General features: G+C 33.2%; 2 protein-coding genes across 2 annotated transcripts; both read right to left on the bottom strand.

Moving 5' to 3' along the window:
* Positions 1-4617: 4617 nt before the first annotated feature.
* Positions 4618-8104, bottom strand: LOC131616650 (uncharacterized). The gene is made up of 6 exons (XM_058888031.1): positions 7161-8104; positions 6441-6997; positions 6111-6303; positions 5955-6019; positions 5637-5847; positions 4618-5375 (listed from the first exon to the last, which is right to left on the bottom strand). The coding sequence occupies exons 1-6, from the start codon at positions 7320-7322 to the stop codon at positions 5016-5018; spliced, it is 1548 nt and encodes a 515-aa protein (XP_058744014.1). The 5' UTR covers positions 7323-8104; the 3' UTR covers positions 4618-5015.
* Positions 8105-8449: 345 nt separating this feature from the next.
* Positions 8450-15804, bottom strand: LOC131616651 (tRNA-specific adenosine deaminase TAD1-like). Its single transcript, XM_058888032.1, has 10 exons — positions 15385-15804; positions 15139-15259; positions 12523-12710; positions 12346-12426; positions 12074-12187; positions 11547-11716; positions 11387-11463; positions 11194-11313; positions 10753-10840; positions 8450-10661 (listed from the first exon to the last, which is right to left on the bottom strand). Exons 1-10 carry the CDS (start codon positions 15533-15535, stop codon positions 10551-10553), a joined length of 1221 nt encoding a protein of 406 aa, XP_058744015.1. The 5' UTR covers positions 15536-15804; the 3' UTR covers positions 8450-10550.
* Between the last annotated feature and the right edge of the window lie 1024 nt (positions 15805-16828).

Below are 16828 nucleotides of genomic sequence, written 5' to 3'. Positions count from 1 at the left end.
TTAATTTAAATATAGTTGATTTAATATAGGTGGAGGGTTATGTTATTTTTTTTAATAATTAATTTAATATTTTAAATATTAATGTATTCAATTTATCGATGTGATCTACAGCTGGACCACTGGTTAGTTTTTGTATATGATATAATAATTGTAGTTGTGATCTAGTGGCCCCTTTTGCTGCTTGAGCATAATCTCTCTCATTGGATTAGTATTAGGGTTGCGAAAATGACACTAAATTGTTTAACTCTAAAAAAGACAGTTTTGTGGAGAATCAAAGGGTTTTAGTTATTAATATGTATAAGTGCGATGTGGTGGATTGAAACCATGAACATTCATATGAATTTTTATATAGATATTAATTGAACTGATTTAACCAAAAAATATAACTAAATTTATTATTAATCATATATGCAATTGATGTGAATGCACAATTTAGATCTTAGGATATATTTTAATTTTGTTATATAAAACCAAAATACTAAATTTGAAATACATACTGTTTAATTTTTTATTGAACGATTTAGGTGTGGATGATTGCTGAAGTTATGAAATTTTGATTGTGCACAAATTAAATTAAAATTAGAAAGGATTTGATTAGGGTTAAATATTATGTTGGATTTTGTCGAGTTTGAATTTAAATATTAAATCAAGCTCAACTCGCATGAGATAAATAATTGTTCTACTTGATCACAAATATTGATCATCGTGAAGAATGTTGATAATTGTTAGCGGAAAAGAGATAGAATTTGCCATGGATAAAAAGTTATTTGACATTTTCTGAAAAATGGAAAATAAAATGTAAATTGTACATTATAGATGTTCAATACATGGGCCTTATATAGGCAAGGTTCAAAAGTAAATAAAAGGCTAAATGGGCTTAACAAGAATGAGCATATGCATGTTAACACCCCCCCTCAAACTGGAGTGGATATTCAACAGTCCAAGTTTGGTAACACAGGATTTGTAGGGGCCAAGGTGTAGGCATTTGGTGAACAAGTCTGCTACTTGGTTTCGAGTGTTAATTGGCATAAGATGAATAACCTTGTCTTGTAGTTTTTCATGGTCGACGTGGCAGTTCATCTCGATGTGTTTCGTGCGTTTATGGAATATGGAATTGGTGGAGATGTAAATGGCGCTCTGGTTGTCGCAATATAGAGTAACAGGTTGTGGATGTTGTATTCGAAAGTTGTGGAGCAGGTACATAAGCCATTGTGCTTCGCAGGTGGTGTTGGTGAGTGCTCGGTATTCTGCTTCGGATAACAAACAGGACACGGCTTACTGCTTCTTAGTTTTCCAACTAATTAGATTGTTTTCAAGGAAGAAACGAAATCTTGTAGTAGATCTTTTGTTAGTTGGGCAAGCACCCTAGTCGGTGTCTACGAAACCTATGAGGTTGAATCATGATTGACGTTTGAAGTGCAGGCCCAGGGCTGGTTCATTCTTTAGGTAGCAGATGATCCAGTAGGCTGCTTGAATGTGTGTGGGAGTTGGCTTGGATAGGTGTTGACTCAACCTGCAAACAGAAAAAGCAATGTCAGGTCTGGAATTGGTAAGGTAAAGGAGCTTACCAATGATGCTTCTGAATACGATTGGATCTGTAATGGCAGCTTCATTTGGTATTTCCAATTTGTATCCTGGGTCCATATCTCCATGGAGAAAGGTAGTATTAATGTCCAACTGGTGGACATGCCAATCATTGGTGGCAGCAATGGAAAGTAACAACCGTATTGTTGTCATTTTTATGACAGGGCTGAAGGTTTCAAGGTAATCTAGAACTTCAGTTTAAGTGAAGCCTTTAGCAACAATCCTAGCTTTATATCTTTCAATGGTACCATTGGGGGAGAATTTCAGTTTGAAAATCCACTTACATCATAGGCTTTTTTGTTAGGAGGAAGGGGTGTGATAAACCAAGTATTGGTCTCATTAGCTGTATTGTTTTATAGTGGTGGGGTGTTGGGTGGAGATGGGAGGTGTTGTGACAAGTGTGTGTGGTGGAGTGTGTTCAGTAGGTTGAGGTAGGTATTAAAAAAGGTCTTCAATAAGGGATGGTGGAGTGGTTTAGAGGTTTGGTAAGGTGTTGGTGTGATGTTTTTGTAAGGGAAGTGTTGTTCATAAAATGTGGTATCCCTAGAGATAAAAATATTATTGGTTTGAATATTGTACAAAATGGAACCTTTTACCCCATGTTTAACACCTAGGTAGACATATTATTGGGACCTTGAGTTTAGTTTGGTTATGTGGGTGGTGTTGCTACAAGCATATACTAAACAGCCAAAGGTTCTAATAGATGAGTAGTCAGGAATATCATTAAGCAGTAGTGTAAAAGGGCATTTGTTATTAAGAAGTTTAGATGGCAAACAATTAATAATGTGAATAAAATAAGATACAACATATGACCAAAAAAGTTTAAGGATGTTAGATTGAAAGAGAATGGCCCTTGTAACACCAACAATATGTTGGTGTTTTCATTCAACTAGGCCATTCTATTGTGGTGTATAAACACATGAGGTTTGATGATGGATGCCTTGAGTGGAGCAAAAACATTTAAGAAGAAACTCTGGCCCATTATCAAACCTTATGGTTTTAATGGTTGTTGAAAACTGAGTTTGAATATATTTAACAAAAGCCTTGATAAGGTTAGATGTTTCAGCTTTGGTTTTCTTCAAAAAAATCCAGCAATACCTACTAAAGTCATCAACTATAGTCAGGAAGTATTTATGTCTATTGATAGAGGGGGATGAAATGGGGCTCCAAATATCCATGAGAATTAATTCAAAAACAGTAGAGGTTTTAATTTTGCTATTAGGAAAGGGTAAACATTTTTGTTTAGCTTTAAAACATATATCACAGGGATCAACAGTTTTTTGAATAGCAGTTAAATGAAAAAATTTATTGATATTAACAAGAGTATCATAAGGGGCATATCCAAGCCTATTGTGCCAAAGGTTACAGTTGTTAATGTTGTGGGGGCACATTATTATGAGTAATGGATGGGGATGTTAGTTTGTAAAGCCCTTGGTGTGAGCTAGATGTACCAATCTTCATCGGGGTAGGGATCCCCTATATGATACAGTTAGAAGCAGTAAAAATAAGGGCACAGTTTGAGGAACTAGTTGGCTTAGAAATGGAGATTAAATTTGTGGAAAAAGTGGGAATATATAGTACATCATTTAGGTAAAAAGAACTGTTAAAATGTATTGTGCCCGAATGTTTTATGATGATAGAGGCTCCATTAGGAAGCCTTACCATAATAGGGGTAATAGGCTTGAGAGTGGTAAAAAGGGACTGAGAATTAAAAACATGATCAGTCACCCCTGTGTCTATCAGCCACTCAGTATTAGAAGTAGAAGTTATATGATTAAGTTTATGATTACCTGAAGTGGGAAGCGTATTGATATGGAGGTGTTGAATGTTTGCAGTTGGAGCCGTAGTTGCTTGTTGAATAAGGGCAGTTAGGGCATGTTGTTACTCAGTGGTTAAGTTGAGAGTGTCTTGCGATTCTTCAAGCTGCCCAGAAGGAGAATTGTTGGATTCTTGTTCCTCAGAGGCCGTATGAGCAATGTTTTCCTTCTTGAGGTAAGGTGAGAGGTCGTGTTTCTTAAGGTATACCTCAACGGTATGACCAGGTTTGCTACAATTGTGCATATTTTAAGGCCTTTCGATATGGGGTTGAAGGGAGCTTTGTTGGTAGACTCGACGGGGCGGCCTTTGTAGTAGGGTTTTTGAACTTGTGTAATGAGTGTGTCTTCAGTGGTTGGTGTAATGATTTGCCTTTCTTGTTGTATTAAAAGGGAAAAGACTCTCTTGATGGTTTAAAGTGGAGTCATGAGCATGATTTGTGCCTTAATAGGTGCATATTAGTCATTAAAACCCTTCAAGACTCAAATGACTTAATCATTATCTCTGTAAATTTTGCTACCAAACATTCCTTCCCTGCCTATAACAATTTTCTCCTTCAAAGGCTTAAGTGGATATTTGTTCAGGGTTGATCACATGGCCCATGACGAAAGGCCCAATAACAAGCATTGCACTGAAAAATGTGCGGAATAGGTGGGACCTTACTATAGTCGAGGACAAATGATTCTAGCCTCAAATATATTTCTCACCAGTGGATCTGATCGGATGACAATCCACATGAGGCGTCAAATTTCACGGAGAGTGTTTTAATCACTCCCTCCGTATAAATAACCACACTCCATTTCAGATATTCTCTCATCCACACGCTCAAACTACTTTCTCACTACTTCATTGACTAGGGTGTTGGAGTGTTAACTTTATATGTCCACCTTCGCTCCGCCATATTTGAAGCTCACTCTGCTGCACCTCTGTTTCATTTAATCTCCACCTATTTCTAGTTCTAGTACTGTTTCATTTAATCTCCACCTATTTCTAGTTCTAGTACGATTATACCTTTAAAAAAATCACTTTTGAATTCTTTTTGTTATACTTGTATTTAAGCTTTTTTTCTAAATCATTTCGTTAAAAAATATTCCATATTAAAAATAAAATAACTATTTTTATTATTTAAAAAAAAACATTTTTAATAAAAAAAAAAGAAGAAAAGTATAATTTTTAAGTGTTTTTTAATTATAATTTATATTTTTTCTTGAATTGATAAAGAATAATCTCTAAAACCACGCATATCAAAATTCTTTTTAAAGAACTTTAAACATTTTAATTATATAATTTTGAATTGCTGATAAATATGAATGAACGTATAAAATAAAATAGCAACATTTTCTTTTCTTCAATTGCAATTGTAATGTAGGGGTGAGTCTAAAAACGATGCAGAGACATGTATTAATACAACATGGCCTATGGGCAGTTTAAACCAAAAAGCATAGTTAAATATCTAATTATCTCAAATTTTCAACAGCTACAAACTTCATGATTTTTCAATCTTTTAATAAGGACTAAAAACCTGTAATTTTGTAGATTTCAATGACTTTAAAATAAATACATAATTTAAAAACAAAAATAAATTATTCAATAAATTAACAACTAAGCCAAAATTATTATCCATTATTTTTATGCAACCAATATTCATCTTCCCAATTTTCCACTTGTTTTGTTGAATTATTATTTCTCTCTAAAACTTGTTGTAAAGTTAAAGGATCATATGGAGGAGGAATAGTGCATGGATTTGAATCACTAGGAAACATCACCATTGACTCTTCCATGAACTTCCTTTCTATACCATCTAAATTACATGCCATTGCTTCAGAACAAAATTCCACAGCTCCTTGAGGTATACTTGGTTTGAACCTCAAAAGCTTTGCATATTCATTGAGAAGATTAAACATGTAATCATATACATTGTTCATGCTTAAGTCCTCTTGTATGAATCTGCTAGCAGCCTCTCCTATTGCTTGTGCCTGATCAATAAATTTAAGGGAATGTAAAGTGATAATAACTGCTAAAAACTCACACACAACCGTGAGTATCAGGATTCGAAAACTGGTGATAACGTCAAACCTAACAATATTGACTTCTGCCAGTTGAGCTAGAATTTACAGACTGACTCATTATATTTTATTATGTGAATTTTCTTTTCAACTTTGTGTCAAAATAATGAAATATAACCTATATTGCATTGTTACTAAACTCAAATACTGAAGAGAATGAAAGAGAGATACCTTATCGGTATGATTGTTGCCCCATTCTACAGCATACTTAAGAGAGGTGCATTTAGAATGGTCTCTAATGGGCCAATAGTGTTGTAATGGAACCATGCCTCTCATGAAAAAATCATGGTATTCGGATTTTACATATAATGTCATGGAATTACATGCCAAAATATATTTCTCACTAACAGACCAAGCATATCCTTGTATGTATATCTTGTACCTGTCACAAGCAAACAATGACACAACATTAAAAAAAATCATGTGTTAGAACTAGGACGGTTTAAAAAACCACTGAACCGAACTAAAATGATGTTAAAATAATCGAACCTATTGGTGCATTGGTCTCCTAAGCCGGATTTTTTGTAACCTTCATTGGATTCTTTTACCCAATCCTGTGACACAAACATATATACACAATGAATCAATCTTCCTTTCATATGAATTGCATGAAAAACATAACATAAAATTGATTAAGAAAAATACTTGTATGTATAGGCGAGTATTCCAATCGTTTTCCGATGTAACATTGCATTTCAAAAGATTCTTCCTAGTTTGAGCAACATAAGGGTTCCCCTTCCAATAAGCATAAGGTACTCTATCCTTCCACTTGGTCTTTTTGTTCCCTTCTTTAATATCTTTCAAAGTATCTTTCCATGGCCTTATATTAATCTCAGCCCTATATATAAATTTGTTCAAATTCCATTTTATAAATATTCATTATATATAATCAATATGATACAGAAATAGCAGACAAACGTACAACCAACTGCGTAAATATAATAAAGGAAGAAGTGAAGTTAGTTTAGAATTTACCATCCCCAAAAGGACCAATCAGGGAAGACAATGTCCAAACTCCGTTGATTAGAACAATATCTAAACAAAGGTGGTGGTGAAGCATTTGGGCCATGAAACTTATCCGAAGGAACAACAGGCCTATCATCACAATCAAACAAGAGTTCCAAATCCGGCAACTTCCCAGGATACAACCTTAATAGTTGCAAAACACCCCACAAAGTAAAAACATCTCTTGTCTGAATAGACTTCCTATACTTCTCCACATACAACTTTCCATCCACAATCACAATCTTAAAGTGTGCTGTTCTTCTTGCTTCTTCCACCATTTCCTTTGTGATCCCTTGTTCTCTCCATGGCTTTAGGTCTTCATGGATCCATCTAAAGTATGAGGGACAGACATGGCTATATTGATTTGTTGGGTTATGTTTTGTAGGAAAGTAGTCTCTTGGACATGTTTGTGTCTCAGTCTTGTTCCCTTTGGTGCATATAAGTGGATATTCTTGTGTTTGGTGTTTGTTTGTTGAGATGGGTGAAGAGTTTTGATTTGGAATGAAATAATCACCTGAAATTATATTCTTTAAAAATAATTTTAACATTAGTTTCTTGTTAAAAAAAATCTCGTTAAACCAACTGAGTTGGTAGCTGTAGAGAGATATCAGATGTAAAGACGCAGGTTTGAAGTCGCGATTTCTCACTTATTCATTACCTGAGAAAAATTAAATATAGATGAATACTTACATTATTGGAGGCTGCAAAGTAGTAACAAAAAGTTGCTACTAAGCAGAACATGGCAACTACAGTGGTGGTAGCTTTAGCTTTTTTGGAGAACAAAGAACTCATGTGAGTATTAGAAGAACCTCGTTGGAAAAGTTTGAGATATGTTTCATTGTCCTTGTTCATGTTTGAGTTCAATCAACCTAGTTTCTCTAACTCTTGTTTTGAGAAACTTGAAACTATTATGTAAGAAAGAGGTTGTTTAAGAGAAGGTATGTAAATTGAATGTGGTCCTTGTATTATTAGAGTTCTATTAGTCTTAGTTTTAAGTCCACGGTTAGGTTATGGATGTGGTTTATTCAAATCTATATAGTATTTTAATTTAATATATAGTTTTTCTTTGTCTTAATCTTAAGTTTTTAGAAGAAAAAAAAATTCAATAATTTAGAATTTTGTTGGGAGGTAAATAACATGGTTAAAAATTGTTTCAACTAGAATTTTTTAAACAATTTTTATTCCAAAAATTTTCTTTAATGATTATTGAATATAATTAAAATCTAAGTATATATTAAAACATTTAACTTTATGTTAACTCTCATATATAAAATATTTAATTATGTACTATATTAATTTAGTTCACTTTAAATTTGAACAAACCATACTAATGTACGCATGTTATGCGTGGGTGTAGTGTAGTTGGCCAAACATCTTCTTGACATTACTAAAATTAGAATTTTGAAATATGTAATATCAATATTATTATACTATATGTCTCAAATTCCAACCAGAGACCTTCTATTTTATAGTATACTATATGTGAATTTATTGTCACCCTTTTAAGGGCATGAGATCAACCATAGAGTATATCGAGGGATGGTTTTACAAGTTACAACCACACTTCACCAAAATGCTTAGTTATATTATTTTATCAATATTGTTAGATTGTTATGTTTGTATGTAGTTCCTAAAGGATAATGGTGTCAAAATAATTAAATTAAATACCATGTCTTAGAATTTAAATTTGGATCACATAATTGATTTAGTGATAAATATCAATATTATTAAATTGAATATTTTATTTTAAATTTAAATTTGACAATTATATATATATATATATATATATATATATATATATATATATATATATATATATATATATATATATATATATATATATATATATATATATATATATATATATATATATATATATATATATATATATATATATATATATATATATATATATATATATATATATATATATATATATATATATATATATATATATAATTGACTATAACTACCCAATAGTCTAATTTAGAATTGACTATAAAGACTATTCTATTTCTACATTTTTTTTCCGTCATTTACTCTTCAATTTGATGTTAACTGTTTTGAAATGTTTAGAAAAGGACATACAAGACCCTTGAAAGCACAAAATGGGCCTACTTGTTTGGTTTCACTTCAATCTCATTAAACCATATACTCTTGTATTACATAAAAAAATATTGATTGATTTATATAATAAATTAAATATCCTTGAAAATAAATGGTTCAATTATAATTATTTTTTTTTGTTTCTTATATTCTCAATTAACTAATGAGGCTCTTTCATGTTGCGTAAACGGAAAGGCACCAAAATGTAGACCATAATTTTTCATTAGTTATTACGCCTAACTAGTCAATTACTTCTAATATAGGCCAAAGCTAAACCAGAACTATATTATAGTAATAAGTCAAATATCCAGGTGCATGCTTCTTTTTGAGTTTTGCATATTAAAGCATACAAGTGCAGGAAATACATGGCAAGTCTGTATTTGTATTTTCTTATCTAAGTTAGTGGTTTGATGACTGAGATCCCGCAGGTTTGAATTCACACTTTGGACTCTATACAACTATTAATTAAACTATTTTAATAATAAATAAGTGAGATATCACAAATTCAAATTTGAATCATCATACTTTCAGTCAAATATTTCTATACAACTATCAATTAAATTACTTTAAAAATAAATAAGTGAAATATCGGCGAATATATGAAAAACTATCGATTGAACTGCCTTATCGGCAAGTATATTTTTATTTAATACAAAATTAAATATAAATATATATTCTTTAAAAATAATTGGAAGAGAAGACTATTAATTAAGTCTTGTTTCATTGTTCCCACCAAGATAGTTAGGTTACGTCCATTTCATTTAGAAGCCGATAAATTAGGTTAAAACCCTCAATTCAAAGTCAACAAAGTTGCAAATTGATTTTGGAAAAAATATATTATTTTAATTTAAAAAAATATCCTACAAACAACAACTAAATGAAATCTTGGAAACAATATTTTTCATTTAAATTTTTTAATCTCTTTTGTTTATATTTTGTTATTTTATTGAGAAAAATTAACAAACTATAAACATTGTTCATGCAATAATAGTGTTCAAAACAACAACAATAAAGTTTTATCCCAATGAGTGAAATTAACTAAATGGATCAATTTTTGTTATAATATTTTATTCAAGATTATGTTTTTATCCAAATTATTAATCTCGATATTTTTCTTAATAATTATATATCTTTCTCTTTCTCTAGCTGTTTAACTTCTCTTCATCTAATCTCCTTACCATAAAATCTACTCATTTCTATCACACTTGCTTTATTCTTGTGCTTCGTCTTAACCGTCCAACATCGTGTCTCGTACAACATCGTAAATTTTAATGTTGTCCCATAAAATTCTCATTCTACTTGAGTTGTACCTTTGTGTCACATAAAACTCCTAAAGCTCTTCTCCATTTCAATCACTCAACTTGAATTCGATGGTTTACATCCCCTTTTATTTCTCCATCATTTTGTATTATAGATCTAAGATATTTAAACTGCAAGACTTATGGGATGATACAATCTCCAACTTACACCTCTCTGTCCATAACAATTCTCATTTTCTTGAACTTACATTTTATATTCTCCGTCTTATTTCTGTTTAGACGAAAGACCGTACATTTCTAAAACTCGTCTCCAAATCTAACTTCAAATTCAAATCCTCCTTCAACTTTTCAAAATTAAAGTAAAAAGAAGACATAAATTAGTGTAGTTTTGTTCTTGTCTAACATAGGGTATTGTAATAGACATTTACGTGTGTTCTACTCATACTGTGAACAGAACTAACGAGAATCATGCAATCTTCAATTTGACTTGGATTTTTGAACATCAATGCCAATGCTAAACACATGTGCTAACTTAGAATTGTGTTAATCAAGTTTTCAGTCAAATAAAACAGATTAAGACTTATAATCTGTAACCTTGAAGCCAGCTTATTTTCATTTTAATATACGCTCCTCTCTGGAAAAATAGTTTCTCAAAACTCATTTCTAAATGCTCCTAAACAAGAGGAGATTATCAATATCATAAAGCATAAATGTATTATTTTGAAATGGGGAATTTCTCACAGTCCAAGGGTTTCATAAACCAGTCGCAAAAAGGTGGCTTCCCTTTAAAAATCTTCGACGCTGAATGATATTCTTCGGCCCCGTCCTGCAAAGGAGTCGACATGCAAAACATGTGAAAACGCGAAAAAGACCAAAATATTCATTCCCGACATAAACTAGACCGTCATATGAAATACCTTGAGTTCTCTGTAAGTAATCTCGTTGTCCAAGGACATGGCCAAGCACTCTTTTCTCATTGACAAGAAAACCTCTAATAGCCTCTTTCTGAAAAGCAATTATAGTCAGTATTTGACAAGAAAAATATATATAATAGAAGCCTGTTTGGATTGACTTATTTTAATATATCTACCGGCATAACATAAGTACTTATGAGACTGTTCGAGAGAGCTTATGAAAACAGCTTATGACATGTTCATAATCTGTTTTTAGCTTATCTCCACGAACTCTTCAGGATAGCTTATCAAAGCAGCTTATATGAAAAATAGTTTTATATTATCTTTTATCATATAGAAAAAGCTTATACATAATCACTTATATGATAAGCTTTATGCCACAAGTGTTTAATTGAACTATTTATCCAAACAAAGTTTAGGTTTAGGTGCAAATTGTCAGCTTACTTGCATAAAGACGACTCTGATGAAGGATAGAGTGCTCCTTTTGCGGAAGTGCCTTGCTTTCTTCCAGTAGTTCCCAAACTGACTTCATGCAAGCCACATTCATTCCAACAAATAGAATACCTGAAATTTTCAACATTCAGCTAAATGCAACAAAAAACCATACACTGATATGAACTTTTTTTTACGCAAGTACCCGCATGTCAAATTGTTAGCAGAACTCTCAAATTGCAGAAAATCCTTAGGCGGCACCGGAGCAGCTTGAAATAGTGGCTATGAAATGAAAAACATATCAAAATCAGCATCCAACCATTCAATTTTTATCTTATTCACAGATATACTAAATATTCACATACTTGGTTCACTAGAAATGGAGATGTTAGCTCATTCTTCAGGTGCCGGATACGATCATGCAAAGCTCTTTTCAAGTTGTCTTCGAAATGGAAATTTTCAGGACTGCTATGCGGCAGACCAACAGTAATTGACGAAAGATATACAGGTTGGAGAAAGTACGAAAGCAAAGCTCCTGATATAGAACGAACCAAGTTATACTATATTTCACCGAAAAATGTAATCATCAATATTATTTTAATTTGAATTTTTTAAGACTGTTATTAGATCACCACAAAGCTCTCATCATGTTTTCATTCAAACATGGCCATACTTCAAACTTCACATCTATGCTTACATTTAAATTATAAACAGTTATGAAAAAGTAATATAAAATTGTATAAGATTTGTAGTAATCAAATATGAAATCCTACATTCACACCGTATTTACATGGTAACTTTATACCAGAAACATTTGGAAAAATAACATAGCATGTAATTTCGTTGCAACATCTAACAACTCACAAACAACCTCGGTTTAAGCATATCCTACCTTGAACACCAACAACGTTCCAACGTGCTATCTTGTCAGAACAACTAACTGACAGGGTTGTATCGCCGCGACCTGGCTTTCTCTGCACTGTCCCTACTTGTTTTGAACTATTCACTGCGATGAAGGGCAAAAGTATTTCTCATCAGACCAGAAAAAACAACAGTTAAGGTTCAAATTAAAAAATATCTATTGAATATAACATTTGAAAAACAACACTATAACATCAAATTTAATAATAATCATAATCATGTTATACATAAAATGTAGCTTACATAATGATGAATGTGAATCATTTTCTCCTAAAGGCAAACTTTGCAAAGGAGCGACATGTGAGCTCAGTGAAGCATCTCCACCTACAAAATGCAACACAAAAGGAAATTACCCTTGAGCATAACCCACAAAGCAACAAATAAAGGAAGCAAATAGAAGAATGTGATAAAATAGATTACATGGTAACTGTGATATGTACATATGTAACTTCCAACCACTTCTCAAGGTATATTTCCGTTTGTCAAGACACCCTCGGTCCAACTCGAATGCTAAGTTGTCATCATCAAATTTGAACCGTTTTCCTCCATTGCTCGGTGCGGACTTTGTACTAGTTTCAGAAAGATATTGAATCTGTGTATAGAAGAACCTGGTGTAAATAGAAACATATGAAATAATATCTTGTCGCATTGCAGGATGTTATGGTAATCAGTAACCAATTTTTTTTTTAAAAGTTTGCAATTGTGGTATCGGCTGCGACATCAACTATTTTGACACCTTCGCAACCGCGGTTGAAAGTCACATTGGACACATCAACAATGATTCTTCTCAATATGAAGAATACCTAAGGAACCACAATTGAAAACCTTGTTGAACACTTTTGAAAAATGCAATGTAAAAGTATGTATATATCTATGCAGCACAGACATTTCATTTCAGTTTGAAGGTGTGACTGACACCAACATGCCTGGATACATATTGGAGATCATTTTGAAATTATTAGTTGGTTAAGTCTGTTAGGAAGTTTAGTTAGGCAGTTAAGAAGTTTGTTAGTCCTTTCATTTTCTCTGCTATACTAGTCTGCCACACCAGCACTATTTGTGTGCAGACTGTGATATGGTATCAGAAGAAAACCATTCCTTTTCCGCAAAACCTAATTCCCAAATTCCCGTATATTCTTCTTCTTTTGATCTTCTTCCATGGAAGATTCTGATTCTTCCTCAGAAAATTTCAATCACAGCAATCCATCTGATCCCTCACGCAATCCACGCAGCCCCTATTACCTTCACCCCGGTGAAAACCCCGGCGCCGTTCTCACTGCACCACCGCTCAACGATCCAAATTGTCACAGTTGGAGCAAATCCATGAAAGGAGCCTTATCGTCCAAGAACAAAATCGGTTTCATCAATGGCTCAATCACACAACCTTCCTCAACTGATGTTAATTTCGAACTCGAGGATAGGTGAAACAATATGGTATTGACGTGGATTACCTAAACCCTAAATCCCCAAATTGCTCAAAGCACCATTTGCTTTGACAATGCGGCAGAATTGTGGAAAGATTTACAAGATCGCTGTACCAAAGGCAATCATTTACATTTTTCATATTTGCACAAAGATCTCCACTCGATCAAGCAAGACGATCACAACCTCTCCATCTATTTCACTAATCTAGACATTATCTAGCATGAACTCCAATCCCTTTGTCCCACCCCTTTTTGCACGTGTTCACCAAAATGTTCTTGCCCTCTTAGTCTATCTATGCAAAAATTCAAACATTTGAAGTACATTACATGTTTCCTCAAAGGTTCAAAGGTCTTAATGACAATTATAACATCATACGCACCTAAATCCTTCTTGTGGACCCTCTTCCTTCTCTCAACAAGACGCATTCGATGGTTATTTAGCAAGATCCTCAGCCTTTTGCACATGGCCATCAAGGAACTCCATGCTCTGCAGTCATTGCAGCAAAACAAACCACAAAGTCCTAAACTGTTATGTCATGCATGGATTCCCCCGGGGATACAGGTCAAGAGGCCAACTCCGTCAAGATTCAAACAATGATCACAAGAAAGGCAATCACAAGCCTCATACAGATGAAACACATACCCTCAGCAAGGAAGACTACAAATATCTCATCAATCTTCTAAAATCCTCTAACGCTGAGACATTCCAATCAATTCAAAATGACAAACTTGCTAGAGATTCCTCACACATCATATCTAACATCTCCAAAACAGTTAACCCCTTTCATAAAAATACATTATGAATACTAGATTACGGTGCATCGGACCATGTCTGTCCTTTTATCAGGTCTTTCCATACAATTCACAAAATCAAACTTGTGCCTATCACTTTCCAGATGGACACAGAATAATTGCATATTATGCTGGAAACATTTATTTCACCAAGAATCTATATCTTCAAAATGTTCTTTATATACCTCAATTTCATTTTAATTTACTCTCAATCTCTAATTTACCCACTAACCTGAATTGCAATGTCATATTCTCTCAAAATTCATGCATTATTCAGATTTGGCTTCCAAGAGAATGATTGGGAATGTGGACCACATCAATAGTCTCTACATACTCAATCATGATCCTATAGCTCGCAATTTTTTTTTTATTTTAGCGATGATAAAACCTGTCTTAGCAACATTAGTACTACTCATAACAATAATTTTGATGTACGTTAACGTCACTATAGGTTAGGCCACCCATCTTGACAGGTTTCCTATACTATGTGTAAATTGTTTCCCTACATTCGCTGATATTTATTAAAATTTGATATATGATTCTTGTATTTGGCTAAACAAACCAAATTACCATTTCCTCATAGAAACACTGCCACTATGCATGCTTTTAATCTTCTTCACATGGATATTTTGGGACCTATCAATACTATATCTCTAGATGGTTTCAAATACTTCTTAACAATTGTTGATGATCATACTAGATTCGTTTTCTTATATTATTACCGGTGTTACGTGTCAGTGTCGATTCATGAGTATATATGAATATGATACACAAACAAATCTATACTATCACCATGGAGAAAACAGGATATGAAGAAAACCTGATTAAAGCTCTTCTAGCAATAACTTCAGCATGGGAATCATGAACAACATCACCATACGGACGCAATAATGAACGTCCAATGCACTTTGTTCCAGTTCCAAGTGCAACAACCTTCAATTCTAAAACCCCAAAATCAAATAAAAACTGAATAAGTAAAATCCATAATCATAAATAAAAATTTAATTTTTTTCATTTGATTTAGATTAAATTTTGAAAATTGAAAAAGGGGAAGAAGAGAGGGAACCGTTGGAAGGAGAAGAGAGAAGGAAAGCAGCGAGAACAGTGAGTTCACGGCCTTGAGGTTTGCCTTTCTTTGGAAGGGAATTGTATAAAGAAATAACCTTTTCGGATATGCTTTGTCCCAAACTCGTTCCTTCAGAAGAAGCCGTAGACATGGTTTCGCAATGACACTGAATGTGTGTAGGTGAAGAAGAAGAAGAGTGAACTGAACTGGCAGTGAGAAACAGAAGATTTTGCCCTACGCTGTTCAAAATAGAACGAGCCAATAAAAAATTGCAAATAAAAATAAACTAAAATATTAGTACTTTATTAATTAAAATAAATTGAAGAAATAATAAGAAAATAGAGAATAGGAAGATGTGAGGTTGAATTCTGAATTAGTAGAATAATGGAGTGAAGGAGTGAGATGAGAGATTAAGTGAGGAGAGAATAGTGAGTTCGCGGCATTGCAGTTTGCCTTTTTTATGTTGATTGTGTTAAATGATTGAAATAACATGTAATAATTGAAGTATGATTGTTTAGTTAGTTTTTTAGATTGATTTGGATTATCAGAATAAAAAATTGGAGCTTCCATAAGGCTCCAATGGCAAAAATTACGTTTCTGCGTTTTGGAAGCAGGTGACGGGCGTGACCAGCGTGGCGATCAGGACGTCATGCGTCTTTGTTATGTTCTAGTTCTATGGTGGGGATCGAGAGCAAATAGCTGGTTCTCCTGAGAATCGGTGAAACGTTACATGTGGTGATGGTTTGGTGTGCTCTGGTTCTAAAGAGGGAATCGAGAGCGAGATGAACCTGATTGTTCATATTGGTACCACATGCATGATGAGTCAGTTGTTGAGTACATTGCATCAGTGTTGCATTTGGTGATGTGTTGTTTAGATGAGAATACTGGATGCATTGATGTTGTTATGACTAGCGTGTGTACTTCTTGTTATGTGTTATTCTACCTTTGCTTGTTTACACCGCTAACTTATGAAAGTGTATTGTCACCCCTTTTGCTATAATGTTGTCCACCATTGACATTATTAGTTCTCTATTTTGTTGATTGACATTAATTTTAGTAAAACAAATATAGAAGCAATATGTTAAATAGGATGTGTTAACTTGCTAAGAAGAACAGGTTGATCAAGAAGTCTTATTTTATGAAGAAACATGTTGAGATGAAATGTTTCATCATTTGGAGCAACATGTCGAACAAGATGTCATATGTAGAGTCATTCGACATCGTGACTGTTTGGGTTGGGTTGTTGGATCGGTTCAAGATTTAACACATACAGAATATTTTGGGAATATTATGAAGTCCTATGTGGCGCGGATTGGTAGGTCTGGAAATATCAAGTCAGAATCAAGAAAAGTATTCATTTTCTAATTTTGGAAATAATTTAGGAAGATTTGATTGAAGATCTATTTTTATGCAAAATCTTTTGTAGTTTTGTAGCAGCTGATAT

Source organism: Vicia villosa, linkage group LG7, assembly GCF_029867415.1.
Source record: "Vicia villosa cultivar HV-30 ecotype Madison, WI linkage group LG7, Vvil1.0, whole genome shotgun sequence".
Taxonomy (NCBI): Eukaryota; Viridiplantae; Streptophyta; class Magnoliopsida; order Fabales; family Fabaceae; genus Vicia; species Vicia villosa.
The sequence above is the reverse complement of the archived record's forward strand: the minus strand, read 5'-3'. Positions and strand labels throughout refer to the sequence as shown.